At 40.6% G+C, this 17,846-nt stretch overlaps 2 protein-coding genes across 8 annotated transcripts in view; one reads left to right on the forward strand and one right to left on the reverse strand.

Annotated features, from left to right (window-relative positions):
- RARS2 (arginyl-tRNA synthetase 2, mitochondrial) overlaps window positions 1–6,720 on the reverse strand; it is a 53,383-nt gene extending 46,663 nt beyond the window's left edge. For both annotated transcript variants that reach the window (XM_055135962.1, XM_055135963.1), the window contains exons 1-2: window positions 6,651–6,720; window positions 202–275 (exon numbers count right to left, since the gene is read on the reverse strand). In XM_055135962.1, coding sequence (XP_054991937.1) covers window positions 202–275; window positions 6,651–6,686 — 110 coding nt within the window. In that variant the 5' untranslated portion in view covers window positions 6,687–6,720. The remainder of the gene's footprint in view (window positions 1–201; window positions 276–6,650) is intronic.
- Window positions 6,721–6,824: 104 nt separating this feature from the next.
- ORC3 (origin recognition complex subunit 3) overlaps window positions 6,825–17,846 on the forward strand; it is a 59,843-nt gene continuing 48,821 nt past the window's right edge. For 3 of the 6 annotated variants that reach the window (XM_055136937.1, XM_004605653.3, XM_004605654.3), the window contains exons 1-3: window positions 6,827–6,926; window positions 9,621–9,675; window positions 15,151–15,248. In XM_055136937.1, coding sequence (XP_054992912.1) covers window positions 6,903–6,926; window positions 9,621–9,675; window positions 15,151–15,248 — 177 coding nt within the window. In that variant the 5' untranslated portion in view covers window positions 6,827–6,902. Of the gene's footprint in view, window positions 6,927–9,620; window positions 9,676–15,150; window positions 15,249–17,846 lie in introns of all 6 variants that reach the window. The other 3 variants (XM_055136940.1, XM_055136938.1, XM_055136939.1) reach the window with 3 other exon arrangements.

The following is a 17,846-nucleotide window of genomic DNA, read 5'->3' on the forward strand; positions in this document are numbered from 1 at the left end:
CCTTACCTCAGACAGGGTTTATACTCTTCTCTGATCGAAGTGGGGACCTACATATTCACTGCTACTCTCCCATGTGTTATTATATGAATTTTCTTTTGCAAACCTGTCTGATGCTGTTTTGTTTGCCCAGCCTGAGAAGAATCCAGAATGGTAAAGGATTTATTTCGATGCACCCCAACATTAGCAACATGTCTACTTAACTGTTTTTTTGAAATTGGAACTGCAGATATTGACTTGATCAAGTTTTCTGGAGGAAGATCCAACACTCTGGAAAGCTGTATTGAGAAGATAAAATAGGGCAAATCATTAATATATTTGTTTCAAGTACAGTAGGGTGATAATTTTTATTCAATCAAACAACAGTGACCAGAGTGTAGTACAAGTATGGCACTTGCCTTGCATGCAGCTGACCTGGGTTCAATTTTGGCATATCAAAAAAAAAAAATAGTTTTTGAGTGATTACTTTTAAAGAAGAATAAATCATTGATAAGATGAATAAACCAAAATTATATTAAGCTGTGACATAAACCAGACACAAAAATTTATATAATGTATGATTTGATATTTGTAAAAGAATGATTTAGTCATGAGTTAAAACTTCATCTGCTATATCCAGATAGGGCAGGAGGAGGTCAAACTCTCACTATTTCAGATGAAATGATGCTATAGTTAGAGAACCCTAAAGTCTCTACCAAAAAGCTCCTACAATCAATAGATTGTATAGCAGAGTGGCTGGTTACAAAATCAATACCCCAAAACTCATGACTTTCCTATATGCAAATAATGAAAAAGAAAGTGGCATTAAAATAACAACCCCATTCACAATTATGCCTTAGAAAGTCAAGTACCTCGAAACCAGCTTAACCAAGGAGGCAAAGGACCTGTACAAAGAAAACTATAAAATGCTACTTCAAGAAATAAAAGAGGACATGAGATGTACACACATCCCCTGTTCATGAATTGGGAGAATTAACATTGTCAAAATGGCAATACTCCCCAAAGCATTATACAGATTTGCAGTCTGTACATATATGCAGTCCATATAAGGAAACCCAACGATATTTTTCAAAGAAATAGATCAAGCACTCCTGAAATTTATATGGAAAAATAAGTCACCACAAATAGCTAATACAATCCTTGGGAAAAAAGAAGATGGGAGGCATCACCTTCCCCAACTTCAAAGTGTACTACAAAGTGATAGTAACTAAAACAGCATGGTACTAGAACAAAGACAGACCCTCAGATTAGTGGAATATCCTGACACCGACTATCAAATATACGATCACCTAATCATGGATAAAGGAGCAAGAAATATGAAGTGGATCAAGGAAACCCTTTTTAACAAGTGGTGCTCTGAAAATCAGACAGTTACAAGCAAAAAAAAAAAAAAATTCAGACCCCTCTCTAATGCCAGGCACAAAAGATCAAAATGGATTAAAGATCTCTCTATCAGACCTGAATCCATAAGGTATCACTGTATCACTGTCACTGTCATTCTGCTGGTCATCGATTTGCTCAAGCAGGTACCAGTACCGTCTCCATTGTGAGAGTTGTTACTGTTTTTGGCATATCAAATACAGAAGAAAATATGAGCAGAACTTTTGGGCATAACCCTCCATGACATTAAAGCTAAAGATGAAACACCACTGATCAAACAAGTGGAAACAAGATAAACAAATGAGACTACCTTAAACTAAGGAGTTTCTGTACCACAAAAGAAACAGTGACCAAGTAAGATTTACACACAGTTCTTTAAACTGTATCTCTAAGCATTTATATTTTCAAATTAGCAAAGTGAAACAAAACACAGTCATTATGATCTTCTTAGGAAAATGAGAGAATCACTGGATGTTAGTTTGCTTAAAAAAATTAAGTACCGGGGCTGGAGTGATAGCCAGGAGTAATTTCTGTGTGCAAAGCCAGGAGTAACCCCTGTGCATCATCAGGTATGACCCAAAGAGAACAAAGAAAAAGTCTTTGTTTTGGGCATTTGTAAACCAGTAAGCAAAAAAAAAAAAAAGTACTATTCATTGAATAAACCTTATAGTTTAAATTTAAAAATATTTACAGAAAGTGAAAGTAAAGTGAAATATATCAGTTATACAGGCAGGGTGGGGGGCTAGAGAGGTGGGGGGGTGGGAGGGAGGTATACTGTGATTCTTGGTGGTGGAATATATGCACTGGTGAAGGGATGGGTGTTCAAGCATTGTATAACTGAGACTTAAACCTGAAAGCTTTGTAACTTTCCACATGGTGATTCAATAAAAGAATTAAAAAATAAATAAATAAATAAAAAATATTTACAGAGAATGAGCCACTGAAGGACCAAGGAATAATTCATTTTATTTACTCAAACTTTTTTGTTTGTTTTGTTTTGGGGTCATACCTGGCGATACTCAGGGGTTTCTCCTGGCTCTGCATTCAGGAATTATTCCTGGTGGTACTCAGGGAACCATATGGGATGCTGGGGATTGAACCCAGGTCAGCCACATGCAAGGCAGATGCCATTCCTGCTATACTATCACTATGGCCTCTAGGTGATTAATTGTATGTGCTCCCCAAGCCCAATAATTTAGACCAGCAGGTGTGGGAACACTTTTTTGTTTGTTTGTTTTAGGGCCATACCCAGAGGTACTAAGGGCTCACTCCCAGCTCCGCACTCAGGAATCACTCCTGGAGGTGCTCTGGGAAACATATGGGATTCTGGGGATTGAAATTATACCCAACATATTAATCACTCTGGCCCCTACACTTGTTTTTTCATAAAATAAACCTGTGGATTTTTTCTTTTTTGTTCCATCACAGTTGTTCATGACTGAGTTTCAATTCCAGCCCTTCACCAGGGTAAATTTCCCACCACCAGTGTCCCCAGTTTCTCTTTCTCTGCACCACCACCACCAACCCCCTTAACAGCCTGCCTCGATAGCAGTTACTTCTCTTCTTCTCTTTTTTCCTCTTAGGTACTGTGATTTGAAATAGTTACTGAAAGGGTATTATACATACCACTTTACCTCTTTTCAGCACCAGTTCTTGAGCAGAGCAACAATTGTATTTTTAAAAACTCCTATGTAATTGTGATGCAGAGTCAATGTTGGGAACAATTACTCTAACCAGAAACTTGAGAGCTGGAGAGATAGAACAGCTTGCCTTGCATGCAGCAACCTGGGTTTGATCTGCCACACTGTATATGACCCAGGGCCAGAAGTAAAAACAAAATCAAAAACAAAAATAAAAGGAATAAAAGAAACTTGAAGTCCTTCAGAGGAGACATTTGTATATAATTTCTAATATAACAGGCAAGCCTAACATGTCTTAAATTTTCACAGATAAGGCAACTGAAGTAGAATGATTTTATCTAATTAGCTTAAATGGAAAATCTGGGATGTAAACACAGGGGAGAAAGGGAACATTGATTACACTTCTCTGGATTCTTGTAGGCTGGCAAGTCAAACTCACATTGGGCAGATTTACAAAGAGAAAGAACAACAAAGTTGATAACATATACTTCCTGTACACATAGTAGAGACTCAATAAAAGAGTCACTCACAAAAATGGCTTACGTTGCCACCTTAAATAACTTCAAAGACAAAGATTGCTGTGGTGGAGGAAAAGGCAAAAGATATGACCATAACACAGCAAGTTATGTTCCTGATTTCTTCACTGATAGAAGTTTATAACATATAACTGGAGACTGCCTTCATAGATATGAATGTCTACTACTTTAAAGGGCAACATTAGCCTTCAGAGACCATCCTATGACCATACTACTCCTAATGATAAAGAGATATGCTACTTGGGACTCCCAGTGGGCACCATAATCAAGTGTGAATGTGAACCCTAATCAACACAATAACAAAGCGGTGGTTAGGAGGCAGGGAAAAGAAAGTTCCATCCATAAAGAAATCCAGTGAGTTAAGAAAAGGATTGATGGTCAACACTTGCACGTGTGGAGCAGCACAGGGGATCTAACTCAGCCTTAAAGCAGGTGACTACCCAGCCATCCCTATGGCCTGAGCTTTAAGCGTTTGAGATTACTAATCACTCTTCCAGATCTAAACTTAAATTGTCACTTACCTCTGGTTATTCTTCATTTCTGACTCCCTAATATTAACTAGGGCAGGTTATGGATTTTTATCACCAAGAGGCAAAGAACATTTGAATAAGATTTTTTCAGATATAGGGTCCCAATCAGCTCAAGTAGCAACTCAATGGAAACTTGGCTAAATGGAAACTTCAGAGTCTAAAAAGGAACTTCACAAATGTCTTTAAAGCCATTATTGTTATATATGAGACATTTACCACATCTGTTGCAGAACTTGTAGTATTAAGCAGAAGAGAATGCTGATGTTTCTGAGAACAGGACAGAGGTGAATCAAATAGCTTCAGTGAAAACTACTGTCCACTTGCATGTGGAGGAGTGTCTTTCCAATAGAAATATTGCAGCTGACAACTGTTAACAATGTTAATTGCTCCTTGAGGTCACAAATAAAATTTTACAATAAAATTTATTAGCAGTGGTCCAGTTTGGGCTTGACTGCATTCCAATTCTGGGTATGTAATCTCTAAAGCATCCCACCAAGGGGTTGCCCATGTCCTTCTTCAGGGCAAGAATTTATGCACACTCTCTCCCTATTCCCCAAATCTCCTCCCTGACTAGGCGAATAAACTCAACATTGAAGAGTTAGCAATGAGAATATTCAGTTTGAAAAGGCTGAAAATGTTAAATTTATCATTCTATCTTGAAACTCCTTCACATGACCACTAACATTCTTCCTTTGTTTTCCATTATTCCTGACTTTGGGATCTTTCTACGGATGTACAAAGGATTTCTAAGCTAAACCTGTGGGGCAGGGCATTTGCCTTGTATGCAGGAAAACCAGGTTCAATCCCTGGCATCCCATATTGTCCCCCAAGCACTGCCAGGAGCAATTCCTGAGCACAGAGTCAGGAGTAACCCCTGAGCATTGTTGGGTGTGACCTGAAGAGTCAAAAAAAAAATACCTCTGAACCTGCACTCCAACTACAATTTCTTGATTACAGATGAGCATATATTTTCAATGGTCTCCTGAGCTTTAAGACTAACAATCCAACTTCTCGATAAAATAAGACACGACCTTCCCAATGCACAACACTATCAAAAACTCTGTCCAGGTCTTCTTCCTTGCCCCAAGAAACTGTTCAATCAGTTTTGTTATCATCAAAAGATCTTGTTGGTGACAGCAATGGTCAGGGCAATACATGTAAAAGCAGGAAGACATTGCCTAAGGTATTCCTCCCCTAAAGCCCATACTGTACCAACCGCCGAAAGTATCAGACAAAACATGTACATGATGTTGTCAAAGCTTATTGCAACTTTGCCCCTTTTCTTTCCCTTAACAATTCAAGACTCTCTGGGGGCAGGAAAAGCTCAAATCACTTAGCTCAGGGTTTGCAGCTGGGTATGAAACCTTCCCAACAAGTTTGCCCCTGTTGCACTCTATCTGCTTGTTGCAATCTATTGGCGTTAATGGGCTCAGTGAGGCCAAAGCAGAAACTGGTGGACCCCAGCGGACAGCACCAGCCAGCCACCAAGTGGGCGATAGAGCCCATTTCTGTCTCTGCTCATCACCTTACTAAATACACCACGAAGATGTTTCTCCACCACCTTTTCTACATGCGCCCCATGTTCTTTGTGTGCCCCTGTATGGCCCATGATGGCTGTTCCCTGAGCATGAGCGCCTGCAAGATGAGTACAGGAACAGAATGTTCCATCGTTTCTCCTGCACAGGCATAACACAGTTTTCCTGTCCTCTGGCCTGAGCTGCTGGACGTCCTCGTGTCACTGCTGGGAAAGGTCGTCCAGGCTGTGCCTGTGCTTTTCTGGGACAATCGGGGTCCCTAACAGGAAGGAAACGGAGCTAACAGGGAAGGAAAGTTTCCCTGCAAAGCCCCAACGAAGGCAGGTGGGTGCTCATTTGGTGAATTCTGGATTCTATGGCATAGTTTTTTGTTGTCGTGAGGGACGGCATGGGGGGTGGGGGGGTGATCACATGTGGTGGTGCTCAGGCCTTAGTCCTGGTTCTGTGCTCAGGGATCACTCTTGGCGGCCTCAGGGAACATATGGGGTGCCTGCATGCAGTGCATGCAAATGTCCTACCCGCGGTGGTATGTCTATAGCTTTAGGTCGTGGTTGCTTTTTGTTTTAAATTTCCTTCCTCATCACAAAGCTGGTCGGATTTGACTGAATCCCAGAGGTCTGTTGTCCTTGGCGACACTGCTTGCTGCTGAGGCCTGGGCCGGTTTTAACAACTTGATGCTGTGAATAAAATCTGACTCCCCCTGGATTTCACCCAGGAGCGAATTTCTCCAGGTCAGGTTCAGAGGACGGCCCCCAGCCGGTCCACCCGGGTAGGACACACTGAGCTGTGGATGACAGGCACAGCACGTGCCTCTCACCGTTCACTTCTTCACTGAGAAACGCGCAGCCCCAGCGCGGCCCTCAGCACGGTTTGCTTCAGCAACCGAGAGCTCAGGGGAAGGGGCAGGAAGTGGACGGCACACAACAGGGTTCCGTTGGAAGTCTCCACAAGCAGGGCCAGAAGGCGACTCGAAAGGGTAACAGGGCTTCCGGGTGAAGGGGGCGCGCCTTGGGCCAGTTCCCGGATCCTTACCTGCCGCGCGATGGACCTGCGGAAGCTGCACGCCATGTCCGCTTCCTCGAAGCGTGCACCCACTGAGGAACCTGGGCCCTCGCCCGCCCCGCCCTCCCTGCAGCCCCGCCTCCAGGCGCCGGAAGCCCGCCCCCAGAGAGGGCTGCGGGCCAATCACGGGGCCGAGCAGCCGGCCAAAACCCTTTGCCCTGCTCCCGCGAGGGTGCGCGGGAAATCGTGAGGGCGTGTGGAAGCTGGCGGGCCGCTAAGACTATGGCCACCTCCTCGGTGTCCAAGGTACGTGAGGGGGCCGGCGCACAGCGGGGTTCCGCCGCGTCTCGTTCTTCCGGGAAGAACAAATTGCAGGCTTCGGTATAGGACTCGAAGGGAGGGAGCTCGGGGCGTCTTCAACCTCCGGTCCCGTCCAGGCCACCTTTGCGGGGCGGGGATGCAGATCTGTTTTCGGGGGGATTTTTTTTTATTATTATTTAAGGTTCCGGTTTATGGAGGTCGGATTCCCCGAGGATGTTGCCCAGTCTTTTCTTTTTTCACTTTCCCCCCCGCCTCACAATTTATTGTGCGCCAAGCACCCCTGTAACCACCGAGCAACAATTGTAAACAACAAAAACGGACACGATTTCTGTGCCTGACAAAAGAGAATAAACATAGATAACGCCTGATGGTCACGCTGGTAAAAAACGGTTAGCAGGACTAGAAGACCTGCGACTTAAACGCCAGTTTACCTGGGGCCAGCGTTAGGGAGGAAAATGACATCGTTTTAGCTGTTGCTTGAAAAAAAAAAAAAAAAAGGAAAAAGAACGCTACTTCGAAGAGAGGGAGGGAGGCTGTTTGGGCAGAGAGAAAAACTTATCTTTTTGCTCAGAAGATAGAAATAAAATGGCATATTAAAGGAGCTGGAAAAGTAGTATCTTTAGTCGAGATAGGAAGCGATGCTTAAGAAAAATGAGAACGAGTAAATCGTGCAGGGGCGTGAGAGAGAGGGAGGAAGAGAGAATGCACACAGAACTGATCGTGGGCGGTCTAGAAGACGAGTGAAGACTGCCATGTAGTCTGCACAGGCCCCAGAGACACCAGAAATATGCGACTACTTAAGTTTGAGTTAAAATAGAGCAAAATTAAATGAAATTTAGAATTCAGTTTCTCAGTCACTCTGGCCACATAACCACATGCTGACCACCACCCTCCATACAAGCAGGTTCCTAGTATTTCACCATTAGTGAAAGTTGTGTTGGCTGATGTTATTATAGCCCAAGTGTTGATAATAATGAGAGCAATCCAGAAGGCCCTGAAGTTAGTTGGTAGCTCTGTAATAAATGTAGAATGGAGAAACAGCAAGACTTTATGTTGCAGTTGTTTAACAAAAAAGGCGGTACAAGGAATTTTTACTTTTGATTGCAATGAAAAGAAGCGTGTTTTCCAGGACTACATATTCAAGGAGAAATTCAAGCCATTGTATTTAAAGTTTCTATGTGATGCTAGGTGCAAATTTCAGAAGAGATTTAACAGAGCTAGTATTTTTTTTTTTAATTAGGGGCTTTGTTTTGCCTCATTATAACATTTGATAGGTTTTGAATAGTCAGTGCTCTAGTGCTTTTGTTTTATATGCCTGTTTAATTTTGTATTTATTTCAGAACTGCCTCCCCCCTAAACATTTCTGAGATTATAACACTTACATTGAAACGATTATGAAGTAGCCTTTATATAAACATGAATCTTTAAGGACTGTATCAGTAGTTCATAAAACTACCACTTTTTAAAACCCACCTAATTTCTAATTTCCCTGCTCAGAATTTTTTTTTCTCTTTTTATTTCTTTATATTTTGTTTTATTTTTTGATTTAGGGGCATTCCTGGCTGTGCTCAGGGGCTACTCTTGGCTCCAGCCACCCCTTCTTTTCCTTTTTGAATAAAATACATGGGACTGGGCCAGAGCAAAGGTACAGTGGGTGAGGGTAGTTTCCTAGAATTCAGCTGACCCAGGTTCGATCACCCACACTCTGTATGGTCTCCTGAGCACTGCCGGGAGTGATCCCTGAGTTTTTAGTGATCCCAGGAGATGCTGGAAGTTGAATCCAGGACTTCAGAGATGCAAGCAAGTGCTCTACCATGGTGTGATCCCTGAGTGTAGAGCCAAAAGGTGCTGAAAATCGAACCCATGACTTCGAACATGAAAACAAGTGCTCTACCACTGAGCCATAACTATTTTTGAAATTTTAAATAGTTGGGTTTTTTTTTGGGGGGGGTGTTACTCTCAGTGCTACTCAGGGTACCATGCAGCGGCAGGACTCAAACCTGGGGGTCTGGCATGCAAAGTATGCTTTCCAACCTTTCACTGTCATCCCATTGCTCATCGATTTGTTCTAGCAGGCACCAGTAACGTCTCTTATTGAGAGACTTATTGTTACTGTTTTTGGCATATCCAATATGCAGGGGTAGCTTGCCAGGCTCTGCCACGCGGGCTCAATACTCTCAGTAGCTTGCCAGGCTCTCCGAGAGGGGTGGAAGAATTGAACTCGGGTCAGCTGCATGAAAGGCGAATGCCCAACTGCTGTGCTATCGCTATCTTCCTGACCCTACTTTTGGTATTCTTAATCTTCATTTTTACCTGAAATAATAAAATTTTATAAAATGAATCTTTTTTGGGTTTAAATTTTATCATCTTTATTTACTTTGCTACTTAAATCTGGTCCCAAACAACAAAATTAAAGATGAGTTTGTGACTCAGATTCAATACATGCATTGTGTATGTGAGGCTTTGGGTTTAGTACCTACCATCATGCATCCCCTGCTACCCCTACCACTATTCTCATATAGAAATAGACAAAAGAAATGAACTCTTCCCTTGTGTTTTACATTTTTTTTCTCTCAGAACAGATGTGATTTCTGTGAACTTAAAATCTGCATATATTTGATTATTTTTCTGTTATTGACTATTCTGATATAATGCTTTTTTTTCTTTCTGTTTTTTTAGGGCTGCTTTGTGTTTAGGCCAGACTGCAAGAAGAGAAACATATCTGTTCCCTTAGGTAAAATGTCTTAATAACAACTTTGTCCTTTTTCTTGCCCAAGTCTTAAGAACTAACCTAATCTTAATTGAATTTACTTAGACAAAATAAATTTGTCTAAGCTTGATTTACCATGTTAATGTTGCAGGCATTGGTCAAAGAATGTTCTAATGCTTGTTTGGTCAAAAGAACAGTAATTCAGGGTTCCAGTCTAAGAGGAAATTTAAATATTTTGCAAATGACAAATCAGAAAGTAAATTTCCTGTAAAGATAATGTCACTATTCTTTAAAAGAGGTTATCTTTAAAATCTCAATAATTTCATAGGGTTAAGTATAGAGATTGCCTCCAAAAGGCAAGATAGAAATGTGTTTTAGATTTTAGAGGGTGGTTATCTGAATGTATAGTTTTGTTAGGACATATATCTGTTAGGATGGGAATATTTTATTATAACTTTAAAGAACTGAATTGATTTTTTTTAAAGACACTTTCTTCATTTATCTCCAAATATCTCCAAGAAATACAATATTATCTCCAAATAGCGATCAAGTTAATAAGTTCTTGATTTCTTCATAGAGATCAGTCTTAACTAAGGCCCTTGCCTTGCGTTTGAATGAGCTGGATTCGATCTCCAGTACCATATATGAATCCCTGAGCACACCAGGTGTGGTCAACACCCTCACCACCAAAGATATGAAATATTCTGAGCCAGTCATGAGAAGAAAGTAATATGTACATAAAAAGTTTTGAGCCTGTTTCAGGAAGAAAGTGAAGGGGCCAATTCTAGGAATTGAACTGCCAAATTGAGCTATAGTAGGGTTTCTAAACACAGCTAATGTGTGAGCAGGGGCAGTGTAACTGATTGTACTAGCCAGGACAGTTTCAGGTTGTCGTTTTAGATAAGGGAATTTTTTTGTGGGCTTTTGCTTGGCTACTTCACAAAACTTTATCAGTAACAGTGATAATAAATTATAGAACTGATATTTGTATCCAGGTTGCCTGATTCAGGAGTCCATGGTCTAATCATTACTTAATGCTTTCTCTCATGAGACAATTCTTTTTTTTTTTTTTAAGTTACTATATTAAATTTCTGGGGCTGGAGCAATAGCATAGCGGGTAGGGCGTTTGCTTTGCACGCAGCCAACCCGGGTTCGATTCCCAGCATCCCATATGGTCCTTGGAGCACCGCCAGGAGTAATTCCTGAGTGCAGGAGCCAGGAGTAACCCCTCTGCCTCGCCAGGTGTGACCCAAAAAGTAAAAAAAAAAAAAAAGTTACTATATTGAATTTCACGTGTAATTTATTATAATTTGTTTAACCATTTTTAATATTAATAAAAATATATACTTTGAACCACACGTATATTTAATTTTCTTTGTGCTCACTTAAGACCAACAGAAGTTGTTAGGAAATTTTTAGAGGAATTGACCCTGATTATAAAACAGATGGAGCAAGAATGAGAAAAACATACCCAGATTTTATCACTTGCCTGACTTCAGTTTTTGAACCAGATTTTTCCAAAGAAGTAGGAAGATACTCTGCCTTTTGTCTACCATCTGTGCCTTGACTTAACACTTTCTGGTAGCACTCCCTTTCTTCAATTTACTGTGGATGATTGATGACGCATTTTAGAAAACAGCTGGGCAGGAACTAATGAGCTGGGTGGGAGTGTTGGGAGAGACTGGCAGCAAGCAGTGCCGGAACTGTAAGGATTCACACTGAATTACAGCACTGTGAGCTACAAGCCAGAGGAAACCTGGCAGTAGTGAGACAACATTCTTCAGCTCCTCCATGTATTCCTGATTCTTACCCATCTGTTTTATTAGTGACTGAGAAAAGAAACATGCTAGTTTCCCCATTTTTTTATCCCACTTTCTAATAATTGTTTTTATTAAACATTTGATACAGCTTTATTCAGTAGATAAAAAGTTTATGTGCTGATTTGCTTCTAGTAACATTTTTATGATTTTTGTCATTATCAAAGTAAAAATGACTGTTTTGTTATACTTAAATCAGCCTGTTTAGCCTTTTTGTCAGTAATATTATATCTCCTCGCTTTTTCCTCTTATTATTTATAATCGTACCATTTTATCATACAAGTGAGGCTTTGGGTAAAATTTAATATTTGTTTAAAAAATATTGAGTCAAATATGAGTTTAGGGGGGAATTGCTTAACATGAAAGAGAATTTTTGTTCCAAACTATGCATTAACATTAAAACCATGGTAGAGGGGCTGGAGCGATAGCACAACAGTTAGGGAGTTTGCCTTGCGACCTGGGTTAGATTCCCAGCATCCCATTTGGTCCCCCGAGCACAACCAGGAGTGATTCCTGAGTGCATGAGCTAGGAGAAAGCCCTGTGCATTGCCGGGTGCGACACCCCCCACAAAAAAAAAAATAAAGCAAATATAAATAAATAAATGAAACCATGGTATAGTACTACCATTATCTCAGCAAAGTAAGAAGTAAATGTATATGCTTTTCCTGCCTCTTGCAGTTCCCCTTGTCTGTTGTAATGATGCCCAGGGATTGGTTGGGTACTTGCACATGCCTGGTTGTGTTACTGGTGACCTGATTAAGTGGGGGGAAGGTAGGTAGCCTTTAGAAAACAGTGCTCCCACTTTTCGGCACAACCACCTTGGCCACCCTGGGAAATTCTTATTTGGGTCAGGACTAGTTAAGTCTGCTATGAGTACTTACACAGCAGTATTGCTCATGGTCCACCAGTTCCAGGAGGCAGCCATCAAGCTGTGCCAGGAGTCTGCTTGTTCTGCACGGTGTGGGAGATGGTCCCTGCCACCTGATTTCTCTGGCAGCTGTGAACTCAGGCTGAAGGAGGAATTCTTCTTTTTTTTTTTTTTTTTTTGCTTTTTTTGGGTCACACCTGGCGATGCACAGGGGTTACTCCTGGCTCTGCACTCAGGAATTACCCCTGGCCGTGCTCAGGGGACCATATGGGATGCTGGGATTTGAACCCGGGTCGGCCGCGTGCAAGGCAAACGCCCTACCCGCTGTGCTATCTCTCCAGCCCCAGGATTCTTCTTGTAGGGAAGAAAAGTGAGTCCTAATGTTGTCACAGGTGTTCTGGGTCTGTCACCTTTTCCTCGCAGAAAAGAATTTAGGCAAAGTAGTGAAGCAAGACAGTTTTTATTGAAATTTAGTTACAAAGACATGAGGATAGAGAAAGAGGAAATCTGTGTTCAATAAGAATACAGGATTTGGTGGCTGGCACGATAGTACAGCGAGTATTGCATTTGCCTTTCACGAGGCCGACCCAGGTTGGATTCCCAGCATCCCATATGGCCCCCCGAGCACCACCAGGAGTAATTCTTGAGTGCAGAGCCGCAGTAACCCCTGAGCATAGCTGTGGCCCCCCGAGCACCACCAGGAGTAATTCCTGAGTGCAGAGCTGGTGTACCCCCTGAGCATAGCTGGGTGTGACCCCCCCCCAAAAAAAAAAATACAGGCTTCTCTAAAGTGGGAAAAAGTAAAAAAGCAAGCCAGCAAAGATGTTCAAAGGAGAATGTACACTTGAAGAGCAAGCCCGAAGTAAATGTACTTTTAGTTATCTAATAATGTGAAAATTCTGTTACAATGAAATACCCAGCAATAAAGAATAAGAAAAAAGAAAATAGAAAACTATAAGCGATATAAAATATTTGATTAAAGCAAGAAACACATAGTGCTTGGGGATGTGAATTTTCTTGTATTAAAAGAGTCATTTCTTAGGGAAACAAAGAAAGGACAGACTATTACTTATAATCCCTGGGTACTAGAATAAAACAACCCCATAATAGGGGAGTAGATGGACAGAAAGTGACTCAGGTTAGGGAGTAGGGAGGTGGTGGGGAGGGTCTAGTGCACTTTAGTGGTAGTGAGGTGAGATATACCCAAACTGTAAATGTCAACACTAAGTAAATATGTAGCCTAAACTATAATAAAAGGTTTAAAGTGTGTTTTTCTTCAAATCAGCCTACAAATTAAATTTATTCAGTGAAACCAGGGTTTCACTGAATAAATTTATACTATTGGACTTGACAAAATTAGTGGTGGGAGGAAGACCAGAATCTCATCAATATTAGAGTTTACTACAAAGCTACAGTAGTGAAAGAATTTAAGTACTGGTACAGGAATAAAGTTGGATTTAGAAGAACAAAAGAAACAGTTTAAAATAGTTCTAAGGGCTGGGGTGATAGTATAGTGGGTAGGGCGTTTGCTTTGCATGTGGCCGACCTGGGTTCAATTCCCAGAATCCTTTTTGGTCCCCCAAGCACCACCAGGAGTAATTCCAGAGTGCATGAGCCAGTAGTAAACCATGTGCATCACCGGCTGTGACCCAAAAAGAAAAACAAAATTTTTTCATGTATATATGTTTTTAAACAATAATATCTTAAATCAGAAAAATGTATTCAATAAATGACTTTTTTCTGGAGCTGGAACAATAACACAGCGGGTAGGGCATTTGCCTTGCACGCGGCCAACCCGGGTTCAATTCCCAGAATCCCATATGGTTCCCTGAGCACTGCCAAGAGTAATTCCTGAGTGCAAAGCCAGGAGTAACCCCTGTGCATCGCCGGGTGTGACCCAAAAAGCAATAAATAAATAAATGACTTTTTCAAAATTAAGATTTTAATCCAATTATGAATTGTGAAATTAGTAGGTCATCTTAGTAGTTTTAAACAGCAGACTAGAGAGACCAGGTATGTAATTCTGTGAATGATACATATGTCCTGAATGTGTGAAACCCTGGTTTCACTAGTAAAATAGTAAACCTATTTTCAGTAGTAAACCTTTTACTATTATCTTCTTGTGATGTAGGGTGGGTATCCAGCAGTGCTCGCAGTGGGTTTTCTCCTGGTTCTGCGCTCTGGGATCACTCCTGGTGGACTCAGAGGACTAAGGAGTGTTGGGTATCAAACCCAGATCAGCTGCATGCAGACAAATGCCTTACCTGCTGTACTGGCTGGCCCCCAACGAAACCAAAACATAAAGTGTTAGTTACAAACAAGGCCATAGAATAAGAGCAAATAATGAAAATACATTAATAGTTAATATATTTACCTTAGGCAAAATCTTCAAATAAATACAGAAATTCAGGTGCTAGAGAGTTAGTACAGTGGGTTGGGCGCTTGCCTTGCATACACCTGACCCAAGTTCAATCCTAGGCACCCCATATGATTCCCTGAATCCCTCCAGGAGTGATCCCAGAGTACAAAGCCACGAGTAAGCCCTGCGTGTTGGTGAGTATGGCCCTAGAGCCCAAAGAACTTAGGTATTAACACATAAGTGTTGGAAATACAACCTAAAAATTAAAAATTTATAGTTAATACATAGTCAAGGATACAATTAATATGATAAAATTTTTATATAGTTAACTAAAAGATTATTGAATGTTGCTTTTTCGAAGTTTATCTTTTTGTAAAATATTCTGTCGTTACTATGTGACTTTAAACAAAAAAAATTATATAAAAAAGGACATTGTTTTTTTCTCTGTTTTTAGAGGACTATTTTAATAAAGGGAAAAATGAATCTGAGGACAGTAAACTTCGATTTGAAACTTACCAGTTGATGTGGCAGCAAATGAAATCTGAGACTGAGGTAAATATTAAAAATAGTTTAACATTATCTCTAGTATTATAAGTCTCATTTTTTGCTTTCCACTTTCTTTCCAGCAGTTTACAAGGTATTAGATAATATTCTTTAGCTATAAACTGTATATTCTTAAGAAAGAAAAAAAGAATCAAAAATAAATCATGTTCCCTGTATTAAGCACTCAAATACTGGAACAGTTGTTTATAATAATAAATACTGAAACAAGAGGCTTTTTTTATAACTTCACAGCTTTTAAAGGATAAACTCTTTAAATTACGCACTCAGTTACTTAACAAATGAAGTGCTTTAGAAACCACTTCTTTTCCTCATGTATAGTTATCTTCTTGAGATTCCAGCAAACCTTCTGTTTGTTCCCTTTAAAAAAGATTTGGGGACTGTAAAGATATATAGTAGGCAGATTTTCTACTATAATAAAATTCATAGCTCTAGAGATAGAATTTTGAATGGATTTGCTTTGTTCAACAAGTATTTGTATCCTTTTTTAATACCTTTAGGAGAATCACACACTCTACAGTTTATTACTTCTTTCTACCACTTTTTATTGCTTCACACTTAGTGGCATGTATTTCATGTGAAGGTGTTTGAATTTATAGTCAAGGCCCTCTGTTTTTTAACTTGGATTCTAACTGACATTCCTCTCATGTCAGACCCTTCAGGTCAGTCATTAGCCTATATGGCACCACTGACCAAATTTGAAAAGTTCTGTAACATGATTCAACCCTATACCAGGCTACAACCCTCTGCCAGTACAACCTCTTTGATTTCCACTAAGCAGGCCTTCATAGTGCTGCCAGATTAACCCTTATTAGCCCCATTTTTAAAAAAAAATTATTTATTTTTATTGAATCACCATGTGGAAAGTTACAAAGCTTTCAGGTTTAAGTCTCAGTTACACAATGCTCAAACACCCATCCCTTCACCAGTGCACATATTCCACCACCAAGAACCACAGTAAACCTCCTCCCCACCCACCTAGTCCCCCACCCCCCGCCTGTGTAGCTGATAAATTTCACTTTACTTTCTCCTTACTTTGATTGCATTCAATATTTCAACAAAAAACTCACTATTATTGTTTGGAGTCCCCTCTGCCCCCCAAAGTCAGACCTGCCGGAAAGGAAGCATTTGAAAATTTGTTTTCCATTGCTGAGAATGAAGAGCTGTGAGGTCGTATGGCCACAATAGCAGCCGCGAGGTTTTGGATTTCCGTATTTAAGTATTTTAGTAACTAAGTCCAGAGAAATTTCTGCCAGAAGTTGCATCATTGCAAGCTCGTACCTCTCTGCTACATTATATTCCACATATGAGTGCAATCTTTCTATGTCTGTCTCTTTCTTTCTGATTCATTTCACTCAACATGATACTTTCCCTGTTGATCCACTTATATGCAAATTTCATGACTTCATGCTTTCTAACAGCTGCATAGTATTCCATTGTGTAGATGTACCAAAGTTTCTTTAACCAGTCATCTGTTTTTGGGCACTCTGGTTTTTTCCAGATTGTGGCTATCATAAACAGTGCTGCAATGAACATAGAAATGCAGATGTCATTTCTACTATACCTTTTTGCCTCTCCGGGATATATTCCCAGGAGTGGTATTGCTGGGTCAAATGGGAGCTCAATTTCTAATTTTCTGAGAATCGTCCATATGGTTTTCCAAAAGTAGCCCAAATTTAATTGTATCTCAGATACCTTCAGTAGTTCTCACAGGTTAAAATCCAAACCCATTAGTGTCATGCATTTTTTGGGGGGGTGGGTTGGGGGATATCTAGTCTAATGTTTCCCAGAGTGAGCTTTACCACCCTTTTGGGATGCTAGCACTGCTGAGGGAGATGATAATGCCTATATGTACTTGGGGGAATTTTCTGTTTATTTCCTTTAAAAAAGTTAGATGTTTGGGTTGTAGAAATAGTACCTCGTACACAGCTCACCTGGGTTGGATTTCAGTACCACAGTATGCTCCCCTAAGCACTACCAGTTGTAATTCCTGAACACAGAGCCAGGGGTAATCTTGAACACAGCCATGTATAACCCCAAAACCAGGTGATTAAAAAGGTTTCCAGGGAGCAGTGAGTGCTCTTTCCCCTTCCCTCTCTCCCCACCCCACAATACACAACATGCTTACTTGTCTACATTTCCTCAAACTCTTTTTAACATGTTTATGCTTAACTATATTTGTTTAACTAGTTGTTTGGTGCTTTCTACCTTCTTTGCCTCCCTTCATTTTCCATTCCTTTTAATTTTTTTTTTTTTTAACCTACTGTCATCTCCATCTTCTGTTTTTTTGTTTGTTTGTTTTTTTTCTCTTTGGGTCACACTGGGCGATGCACAGGGGTTACTCCTGGCTTTGCACTCAGGAATTACTCCTGGCAGTACTCAGGGAACCATATGGGATGCTGGGGATCGAATCCTGGTTGGCCGAGTACAAGGCAAACACCCTACCCGCTTTGCTATTGCTCCAGCCCCATCTAATGTTCTTTTACTTTGGCTCAAGTATATTCCTGACCTTAAACTTGGTGATCCTACTCTGTTTCCTTTTTATCATAGCACATTGCATAATACATTATAATTGTTAAGAGTTCTTGC

Source organism: Sorex araneus, chromosome 4 (genome assembly GCF_027595985.1).
Source record: "Sorex araneus isolate mSorAra2 chromosome 4, mSorAra2.pri, whole genome shotgun sequence".
Lineage (NCBI taxonomy): Eukaryota > Metazoa > Chordata > Mammalia > Eulipotyphla > Soricidae > Sorex > Sorex araneus.